This window comes from Arachis stenosperma, chromosome 7, assembly GCF_014773155.1.
Source record: "Arachis stenosperma cultivar V10309 chromosome 7, arast.V10309.gnm1.PFL2, whole genome shotgun sequence".
Classification (NCBI taxonomy): Eukaryota; Viridiplantae; Streptophyta; class Magnoliopsida; order Fabales; family Fabaceae; genus Arachis; species Arachis stenosperma.
In genome coordinates this window covers 22,596,614-22,607,826 of record NC_080383.1, presented here as the reverse complement: position 1 = coordinate 22,607,826, position 11,213 = coordinate 22,596,614, and the positions used below count along the sequence as shown (strand labels likewise).

General features: G+C 33.6%; 1 protein-coding gene across 1 annotated transcript; it reads right to left on the bottom strand.

The window, feature by feature from the left end:
• Positions 1–7,580: 7,580 nt before the first annotated feature.
• Positions 7,581–10,934, bottom strand: LOC130941050 (probable serine/threonine-protein kinase WNK4). Its single transcript, XM_057869416.1, has 7 exons — positions 10,532–10,934; positions 10,105–10,370; positions 9,640–9,863; positions 9,400–9,557; positions 8,866–9,169; positions 8,485–8,793; positions 7,581–8,310 (listed from the first exon to the last, which is right to left on the bottom strand). Exons 1-7 carry the CDS (start codon positions 10,613–10,615, stop codon positions 7,865–7,867), a joined length of 1,791 nt encoding a protein of 596 aa, XP_057725399.1. The 5' UTR covers positions 10,616–10,934; the 3' UTR covers positions 7,581–7,864.
• Positions 10,935–11,213: the final 279 nt, after the last annotated feature.

The window sequence follows — 11,213 nt, the reverse complement described above, 5'->3', positions numbered from 1 at the left end:
GATCCCTGAGGTAAGCCGTTGAACCATCTGATCGCGGGTCCCGTGAGGGTTACCGGGAAAGCTCGGCACCTCACCTCGTCCCCTACTCCCTCTAGATTCATCCTTGCTTCAAAGGCCGTGAGGTGTTCTAGGGGGTCTTGAGTTCCATCGTACCTCATGTCCGTTGGTTTGTCGAAGTGCTTCGGCAACCGGACTTCGAGGATGGAATGGTGGAACGGGGTGGTGCCCATTATTATGGGTTGTCGTGTCCTGTTGGACCTTCCGTCTTCGCGACCTCGCGTTGTGTGGCGCGTCTCCCTGCCTCGGGAGTAAATTATTGTGTCATTCCGTCTCCTCGGAATTGGGGATTCTTCCCGGGTGCTCTCCGCTTCCGTTCGGGATGCGGAGGCGTGTCGCAGACGGCTTCGGTAAGAGTCTCTTTCTTGGCTTTCGGAGGATGGGGTGTAGCTGGGATCGGTAGTTCGTTCGCCGCGCTCCTGGTCGGCCAATTGCCGCTCCAAGTTCTGGACCCTGTGACGTAGCTCTTGCATTATTATGGCGCTGTCGCCACCCGTTCCTCCGAAGGGTCGCGTCCTCGTGTGTTGTTCGGTGTGTTGTCGGGGGGACCTTCGTCGTCCTCTTAGTGAGGCGACAGAGGCCGCCCCTTCCGCTCCGGCTCCTCGGCCTTGGTCTCCGGGACCCTGCACAACATCCATTGAGGCGCTCCCCACAGACGGCGCCAATGTTCGGTACCGGTTGCCGGACAGGTCGGGTGGTTATGGGATGGGGTGAGGACGCCTCGCTCGCGGTTGTGCTAAGCCCGGATTTGCCATGTAGCCGAGCTCCCGTTGTGAAGGAAAAGTGGGGGGGTGCCACCAGCAAAGACACTCCAACGCTCTAGTCAGCTAGTGTGCAGGCGGGGGGAAAATGATAGGGGGAAAGGTGACGTACCTCGGGGGAAGAGCCAATCTTCCCTTTATATACATGTCAGTAGTGGGCCCCTCATGGGGACAGGCCCATATTCTCAAGGACGTTGTCCTGCAGCCGCGTGTGAGCCGTACAGGACGCGTGTCCGGGTCAGTTGGAGGGCGCGTAACCGGGTCGGGTGGAGCTTGGGCCGGGTTGACCCGTGGGAATCTTGGGCCAGGCCGTAACATCTTATAATAAATGCATCCAAGTTCGAAATTTACTTAGGTTAAATAGTGAATGAAATTTTTTGAGTATTGTGTGTGTGGTGTAAAAAAATTTGTAATGCCTAAAATTAGAGACGATTTAATCTATTTGAATAAAAAAAACTGGGAAGTGATTTGCTGATTTATATAAAATTGTTAGAAGCATCGTCATTGTTCACATATATTTTTTCATTCTTGAAATTTTATATAAAAAATTAATTAGTGTATTAATAACAAACGCGAAATGTTTGTGATCGGATGTGGGTGTATTCGGTGTAACGTAGGATCAAACAAAATAAAAATATTTTTTAATTCCGATCTTAAGTTGATTCTCTTTCTTACTTTAATTGGACTAAAACCCTAAAGTGATTCCTGATATTAGGCGAGTTACCCATAATCGTCTTTGACTTTTAAAATTTTCTAATAGTATTCTTTACATTCAGTTCCGCGACCCATAATTGTCCTGCGATCTTTTTAGGCGCACAGTCAGCAAATAGAGTAATGATCTGGCACCTCCCATGTTATACTGGAGCCAGCAACAGCTAGCTGACGTGGCGAATCTTAATTTTCTACCCAATGTGGTCCTGGTCCCATTAAAACTCTAAAAGTTAAAAATGATTATTATATGTAGTATCTCTTCTTTCCTTCTCCTTCGTCTCATAATTGTGGTCCACCATTGTGATTTAACGGAGATTCCATTGATGCTCTGAAGTAATGTTTGGAGGTGAAGGGCAAATCATTGATTATTCAGCTAAGCATAAATACCCTTGATCTCAATCTACTCATTCTATTGATATAATATATAATGCTAAAAATATAAGAAAAAAAATCTTGGGCAAATGATAAATATTCATAAGTGAATTTCAACCCTAATTTTCAAACATGCAATCTAGACCACTGTGCTAGATTGATAATAGGATCAAAAGAATAATTAATACCCGGTTCTTCCTCTTACTAAGTGGGTGATTAAACTTGCAATTGAATCCAAATTTGCAAGTTCCAGTTTTAAGATAGAAAGCACAATCTTCAGCATCAGGCCTTAGTGGATATTGCTGTTGAACTCTACCACTGCTTCTATCTTTCTTCTTCTCTACTTCTTCATCACCTTCAACTTCAACTTCATCATCACCATTACCATCACCATCAACATCAAAATCTCCACTTACCTTATCAACCTCACTCTCTTTCACATTCTTATTCCAGCTATAACCCTCATCATCATCCCAATCATCATTATCATCACTCCCTTGTGCTTCACCTGTTTCCGGGGGCACAACCACCTTCACCACCCAATTCCTCAGCACCATATTCTCCACTACCATCTATAAAGTCCGAATCTTTCTTCTCATTTTCAGCTACCCTTTCATCCTCATCCTTAATTCAAATCCAACTTTTTGTGGAACTCTGCACCAAGTTCATCAAGAGTTTCATCCTGCAACCCTAAATTTTCACTGAGATCTGGCTCTGACAGGTTGATTTTATTATGTGGAAAGCACCTTTGTACATGTCAATGGAATCTCCGTTAAATCACAATGGTGGACCACAATTATGGGACAAAGGAGAAGAGAAGAAGAGATACTACATATAATAATCATTCTTAGCTTTTAAGATTTTAATGGGACCAGGACTACATTGGGTAGAAAATTAAGATTTGTCACGTCAGCTAGCCGTTGCTTGCTGGCTCCAGCATGGCATGGGAGGTGCCAGATCATTACTCTGTTTGCTGACTGTGCGCCGGAAAGAGTTGCAGGACAGCTATGATCTTCGGAGCTGAATGTGAGGGATACTATTAGGAAATTTTAAAAGTCAAAGACGATTATGGGTAACTCGCCCAATCTCAGAGACAACTTTGGAGTTTTAGTCCTTTAATTGTTTATTTTACTTTTAAGTGAATTTTGAGAGAAATCCACTTTTTTTTAGTTCTTAATCAAACCATTCTATTCTTTTAAATTAATAAAGAAAAATGCTAATGCATTCTAGATAAATAAACAATTATATTAGATATACACTAAAATTAGTTATTAGTGTAGAATATGTATTAAAATATAAAATATATATTAAAAATAAATTAAATTATACATATATTTGTATAGAAATATATAATGATTGATTTTAATGACTAATTTTAATATATAAATAGTATTTTTGATAAATAAATAAAAAATTTAGTATTTTTTAAAAAATTATCTAATATTACGGGGTAAATATCCAGTACTTCAAAAAAAAAATTTCAGAAACAGCACAGGAACCTATCTCATAAAATATCAAGTGATAGATTGAAAAAACACTGATAAAAGAGTTCATATTATTGTATTTTACTGCGTTGTAATATCCTATTTTTCACTTGAAAAATTTTAGTAAATCTAATCCGTTTTATTTTTTGATTGGCAAAATTCTCTGAGAGATGCACACTGAGAGTATACTCATAAAACTCATTTAGCAAAAAAAATATATCATATTATAGAATCAAGCTTTTAAAGAGAGAAAGAAATTTAGAACATAGTCGTGGCAAAATATTTCATAATGAATATTATTTTAGGCTAAGTTGCTTAAAGCATTATAAGAAATTTTTTTTTTACTGAAGAGCTTCCATATAAGGAAATCAATTGAAAGTAAAAGTATGCTCTATAAAAGTGTATGCATGTAACCTTTGTTCACATTCACTTTTGAGTTATTTTTCACATACAAATGTTTTTTCATATAAGTCATATAAGTTATTTATATTCACGCATTTTTTACAATTTTCTTCTTCTTCTACTACTGAGGAGCTTCCATATAAGGAAATCGATTGAAAGTAAAAGTATGCTCTATAAAAGTGTATGCATGTGACCTTTGTCCACATTCACTTTTGAGTTATTCTTTACATATAAGCGTTTTTCCATACAAGTCATTTATATTCACGCATTTTTCACGTTTTCTTTCGTGCTTCTTTTTCTTCTTCTTTTTCTTTCTTCGTGCCTCCTCTTTTTCTTCTCCTTCTTCTTCTTTCTCCGTGTCTCATCTTTTCATAATTTTCTTCTTTTATTATCGTCGTCATCAACACCACCTCTTCCTCCTCCTTCTCTTCATCCTTCTTTTTTCATTGAAATTTATTCTCCTCTTTTCGTTTTCTCTTTCTCATTTATCATAAGTTATCTCGTTGTTGAAGATAATAAATAATTCAGGTTCATATTGTCAATTGAACCAGAACGAAATTGATTATTGTTTTGAATCCAAGACTAAGGTGTGGTTCAATTTAGAAGAAAAAAATATAGCATTAGAGAAAATATTTTTCTGTAGCAAATTTGGGTGTAATACGAAGATATTTGGGTGTAACACGAAGATATTTGGGTGTATTTTAAGAATATTTGGGTGTATTTTTATTCTGATAAATTTTGCATAGTTTAAAACTCTTCATCTTCCTTCTTCTCATCTTCTACTGTTTCTTCTGTTTTTTTAGCATCATCACCATCTTCTTCTTCTTCTTTTTTTTCTTATTCATCTTTTTTTTTATTTTACCTTCTCATGTTTCTTCTTATTTTACTCTCTTAACAAGAATAAAAACAAAAAAATCAAACAAAGAAGAAGAAGAAACATATAATGCTACAAAATTACTTGAAAGATGATGAACTTACATTCATTTAACTAAAAGAAAGAAAGAAATAAGGAAAAAAAGAAGAAAAAAAATGCAGCATTAGAGAAAATATTTTTCTATATTTACAACAAATTTGGGTGTAACACGAAGATATTTGGATGTAATACAAAGATATTGGGTGTATTTTAAGAATTTTGGGTGTATTTTTATTCTGATAAGTTCTGCATAATTCAAATCTCTTTCTCTTCCTCCTTCTCATCTTCTACTGTTTCTTCTTCTTCTTTTTATCATCGTCACAATTTTTTTCTTCTTTTTTTTCTTATTCATCTTTTCTTTTTTATTTTACCTTCTCAAGTTTCTTCTTGTTTTACTCTCTTAACAAGAATAAAAACAAAAAATCAAACAAAGAAGAAGAAGAAACATATAATGCTGCAAAATTACTTGAAAGAGGATGAACTTACATTCATTTAACTAAAAGAAAGAAAGAAATAAGAAAAAAAAGAAGAAGAAAAAAAACGCAGCATTAGAGAAAATATTTTTTTTGTATTTGCAGCAAATTTGGTGTAACACAAAAATATTTGGGTGTAATACGAAGATATTTGGGTGCATTTTAAAAATTTTTGGGTGTATTTTTATTCGAGAAAGTCTAGGGAGCCAGCAGATTTTATGATTTTTAGCCATCAATGATGTTTTTAATGGTGTGAGATTGCATCTAATGGTATAGAATCTTTCAATTTCCTTTTGATGGTTAAGTGCTGGACAGAATTTAACAAAAGTGCTGGCCCCCTAGCACTCCTCTTTTTATTCTGATAAGTTCTGCGTAATTCAAAACTCTTCCTTTTCCTCCTCTTCATCTTCTACGGCCTCTTCATCTTCTACTACTTCTTCTTCCTCATCTTCTTATTTCGTTTTTTTATAATTTTTCTTGAGAGAAAAAATCAAACAAAGAAGAAAAAAATACATAATATTGCAAAATCAATAGAAAGAGGAGGAGAAAAAAATGCAGCAACAACAACGGTAATAAAAACAACGATGAAAATGAAACACGCGAAAAAAAAGAGGAGAAACGCAAAAAAAAAGAAGAAGAAGAAGAAGAAGGAAGAGGAAGAGGAGGAGGAGAAGGAGGACTTAAAGAAGAAGAAATGTCTTCTATAATGGTGAGTGAGAGCACGCGTTGGAAATAGTTGACTGATGTGTGTGTTATCACGCTCTAATGGGTGAATATAATTTTTGTTAGATTTAGCCCAACTTATAAGACTTGTAAACCAAAAAAACTTGTATGTATAGCATAACTCTTCACTTTTAATAAAATTAAATAAGGCCTATTTGTATCTGTTACTTGTCTAGATTCTAGGGTTTATTAGTCACATGTCTCATTGTCATTTGTATTAGTAGATTTTTAATTGATTTTTTTTATTTGTAAGTTCTTTTATAAAAGAAGACTCTTGTAATATTTGAGATAATTTATCCTAAAATAATATTTCATGTGAAATATTTTGTCATTATTGTATTTTATTTTTTTCTATGATTTTTTATTATGATATTCTTTGTTAAATATGTTTTATGAGTATATTTTTAGTTTGTTTCTCTTAGAGGATCTGCTAATAAAAAATGAAATAGACTATAAAAAATTATATGTAAAACATTTGAAAATTAAAAAAAATGTTTAACCTTGTTAGTAGGTTAATATAAAATCTAACAAAATAGAAAATTAAGGTTTATTTAACTAATAAAGAGTATAATATATTTAATAAAGATGATTTAACGATAGGTCATTAATAAAATGAAAATTTACGTAAAAAACGAAAAGAAAAGATAATTTATACCAAACTTATCCAAAATTTTAAAAGAATAAAAGGCATTTATTTATTTAATTACATGTATATTGAACCTCACACCGTATAATGGTGTCCTGATTGGCTATTTTTCTGACAAATTTTTACCGTTTGTTTGAAAATTTTTAATGCTATAGATTCAAAAACTAAATTTAAGCCAAAATTAAATTAAATTCTAGTGTTTAAAATAAATTAATAAAATTATAGAATTAAATTAAATTTTAGTATTTGAAATGTTTATCAAATAAATTAAAATTTTATAATAGATAATTTTATCTTTTATTAATATAACATTATATTTAAATAATAAATATATTTATTTATTAAATTATATGAAATAATAAAAAAAATATATTTTTATCTAAAATTTTTTAACTAAATTAAAATTTGTTCACCTCTTTTAAAAAAATAAAAATTAGATTAATCTAAAATATTAAATTTAAAAAATATTATTATTAATTAAAAAACAAAATGATTCTTCATGGTTGATTCCAACCAATAACAAAAAATAAACATAAACTATCAAGAACCAACTTGTTGAGTAGTCTAATGATATAACAAATGAAAAAAAAACTAGTTATCATCGGTAAAGTATAACAACTAATTCATGTTATTAAAATGGAACAAAATGAAACAAAATTATGTCATTTTTTGTTAGTGTCATGATTAATACAATTTTACTTAAAATGTTCAGACATATTAACAAACATTTAGTGTTATTAATATAAGTTAAATACATAAAATTTATATGTGTGGATATTTTTTTAGATTTATATAATAGATTTTTGAAAGAAAAAGTTATATATTATATTAAATGAATGGAAAAAAAGAAAAGATAAAAAAATGAAGGTGGTGAAAAAAGAGAGAACATGTGTTAAAAGGTGGAAAGTATGAGAGAAAGTGAATGAAAAAAATTAAGAAAAAATAATTATATTATAAAGACATTTTAGACATTTTAAATTTTAAGTAAAATATCAATAGAATGAAATTTTAAATAAGACCTATTTGAGTTAAAATTAATTTAAAAAAATAATAAAATTAAATTAAATTCTATCTAAATTAGTTTAAATATTTTTATTTCAAACACTGGAAATTCCAGGTAAATTGAAGATCAACATTCCTTTCATTCATTAGAAATTTGATACCCCTATGAAAACACAAGCTTATGCATGCATTTCATACATTTTAATTTTGAATAAAAGAAGATGCACTCATCACACACTAAAATAATCCAACAGTATAAATGTTAACATAATTTTACACCATTGAATTATGTTGGTGCATGTAAGATGTAGTACGTTCCCTTATCTGGCAACATTTTCTCCCTTGGCACTCCTTGAATGGTTCTTGTCGTTCTCAACTTCACAAGGTGCTTGAAATCCAATATTCTCAACAGCACCAACAGTCTTAAACAACCTTCTCTTGTGCACTTCCTCAACCAATGATCTGTGCAACATTTGGCTCCTTATATCAATCAATGATCTGTTCCTTGTCAATCTACTACTGCTACCACCGTTCTCCATCACCCTCTTACCCTTGACGCTACTATTATAGGGTGATAGTTGTGATGAAGTTGGAAATGAATCTTGTGGGGAAAATCTTGTGCACTTGTGAGTACTCTTCATGATGGGGATTTTGTCCTTTTTTTTAGGAGAAGGTAAATTATTATAGACATAGTCAAGTTCATCTGCTGAATGATAGTTCAGGTTGGAATACGTTCCTTGTGAACTAGTGTCGTCAAACAAATCATCTGCATACAATAGTTAATATAGTTTATATAAATACGAGCTTATTTGGGTGTCATTAAATTGTTAAAAAAAAAAATCAATTTTCATTATAAAAAAAATCTTTTGTTTTTTACAAGACTTATAATAGCAATAGCAAATTTAAAAGGTGAAGTAGCAAAGGGTGAAAGAAGATGTACCATGGAGCCAGTAATATTCATTAGGCATGGCCTCAGATAATGGAACAAGACTTGCCATTGAGTCTTGGGAGGAGGAGCAAGAAGAGAAGGAGCGAAAATAATGATGAGATCCTCCATCTTCGTCGTCGTATTCATCATGATTACTCGCCCTCCGTCGTGGTAACAGAGCAGATACTTCGCCATCGATCATATTCGCAATTTCAAAAGGCTCCCAATCACCAATCTCCAGTTCTTTCACCATCTCCGTCGCAACATCCATCGGAGTATCATTCACAATATCAAACGGAAAATATACATTCCTCACGGAACCTACAACACAATCATGTAGAAAAAGTGAAACAAAATCTGGCCTAAGATAAACCAAGAGATTACATTACATACCATCCTTATCAGAAAGTTGCACTTTGAGAAAGATGGTATCATCAGGATTCAGCTTCCCTGTGATTTTCATTTCAGTTCTAGGCAAAGGATCACTCAGTTGCAGCTTTTCCATCTCACTATTCAAAAGTGAATAGTTCTGAATTCCAAACTTTGTTAATGAAGATGAAGAATCATCAGATAGAAAGAAAGGATCAAGCAACAAATCTTTTGCTGATGGTCTCTTCGCCGCCGGTAGCAGGCATCTTCCGATGAACCTCTGCGCTTCGCCGTCTTCAATTCGGAAAAATGCCATTGGTAACTTCCCCTGCAAGAAACAAATAAAATCCTAACTAACTATGCTGATAAATGATATCCTTAAACTTAAACACGCTAAAAATCACTTGTCAAATCAGTCTTTATCTATTTATGTATAAACATGTGTTGTTTAATTTACATTCAATATATACTTCGTATTTTAATATGTATTTCATACTGATTCTTTTATGTACACCTAACATTGTTGAAACTTAAAATTAGATCGGGATCGGAGGTTACCGATGTTACTTTCTTGTATATCTGTGCTGGATTAGTACATTCACAATATGGATAATCAGATGTGAGCATTTCCAACAAACACATTCCAAATGAGTACACATCAACAAGTTCATTGTATTCTTCCTCGTACAATTCCGGTGCCATGAACTCTGGCGTGCCTAGCACAAAGAATTGAGGCAGTTTCTAAGTACCTTTTGCAACAACTATGCAACATTCATTGGCAGCAATAAAGAAAAATACCTATAACACTGTGTGCCGACTGCGAGCCGCGAAGAATCGCAGCTAGTCCCAGGTCTCCGATTTTCACCTGTCCAAGATGGCCATTGACAAATATGTTGTCACATTTTAGGTCCCTATGGATCACTGGCGGATCGTGGCCATGTAGATAAACAAGACCCTCTAAGATTTGCCGAGACCAATTCTTTATCGCTCGTATGCTGACTCGCTTATATTTCTTTCGGTATCTGTGCATGCCGGAAAATAATCACTGGTTATCAACAAATCCTAGGAGCTCATGATCATGTTTTAAATAGAGACTCTTGTATCCATAAAGAAAAAATGGGTCACAAATTGATTAATAGATACTATACTAATAGAAGGTAATTACTTTTTAATTTTCAAAATTTAATATGCAATATAGGGATACTAAAGAAAAATGTGATGATCAAGTAATTGCCTAATTCATAAGTTGGAAAAGGAAGTTACTCTCTTAGTGATCCTGAAGTGAACATTTCTGTAACAAAGTTGAAGGCCTTGTTCTCAACATCAATCCAAGAAGTATAGAATCTTATGATGGATTGGTGCTTGAGGGTGCTTAGAAGATGAACCTCCGAGTATAGCCGCTGCAAATCGTCCGGCGTTCGAAGCGCCTCGTTGATCTTCACCTGGTTCCATGCTACCTCTATCCCAAGAACTTCATCAATTGCTTTGTACACTGTCTTCATTGCCCCTTTTCCAAGAACTTCTCCAAACTAATCACAAAAACAGTTCTCACATTAACTCAATTCCTAGAGAAAATCTATCTCTCAATCAAAAACAGAGCATGGCTTAGACATAACAAAAAAAGGATTAATTGAAAAGACATAAGAAGAAACAGAGGAAAACAGGGGAAGGTTCAAAGCATACAACATACCCTGCCATATCGACCAGTTGGGTCGGTTTCTAAATAACCATGTTCTTCTTTGTCATCTTCCATGTTCTCTCTCTTTGAATACATCTCTTGATTCTTTTTATCGAACACAAGAATTTCCACTGCTAAAACTTTATCTACCTTTTGGTGCAGAAAGCACAGAGAAAATAGGAATAAGAAGAATTAAAAGGGAATTTTTGTTATGGTGTATTATTATTATTATTATCCTATCAAAAATTCTAATATGCTTTTTGGTGCATCATGGTTAACGTGGGAGAAGACGACCCCATAAAACAGGAAGAAGATTGTTATTGTTGAATAGTCAACACTGTGCATTGTGTTGTTTTTACCAATCTTTACAACAACACTGCATGTTAAGTGGTTGTAGTTCTTGGAAACCATTTGATTTTGATTTTTCTCTTTCTTGTTCTATTTGAAAACGAAAGTTATACACATTACACAACAATGAGCGTGCAAGAGTTGACAAGACAATAGGAATAATAAGAGAGGATAATAATTATAATAATAACAATAATGGTATGTTATGTAGTTGGAAAATGACAAGTTTCCTCCTTTGCCCTTTTGGATCATTATTTTTGGTGGGGAAATGTGGTGCGTAAGGGTTTAGGGTAGGGTTAGCTTTGGGAATTCACATGGCTTAAAGGGATGGTTGTTGGGTGCAAGA

What these genes read in the sequence shown, in the direction of transcription:
- LOC130941050 (XM_057869416.1), bottom strand. Translation starts at nt 10,615, where the DNA reads ATGTATTCAAAGAGAGAGAACATGGAAGATGACAAAGAAGAACATGGT. An exon ending in TATACAAGAAAGTAACATCG is followed by an intron (nt 9,170 to 9,399) that starts GTAACCTCCGAT and finishes TGTTTCTTGCAG; the next exon opens with GGGAAGTTACCAATGGCATT. An exon ending in TGAATATTACTGGCTCCATG is followed by an intron (nt 8,311 to 8,484) that starts GTACATCTTCTT and finishes TATTGTATGCAG; the next exon opens with ATGATTTGTTTGACGACACT.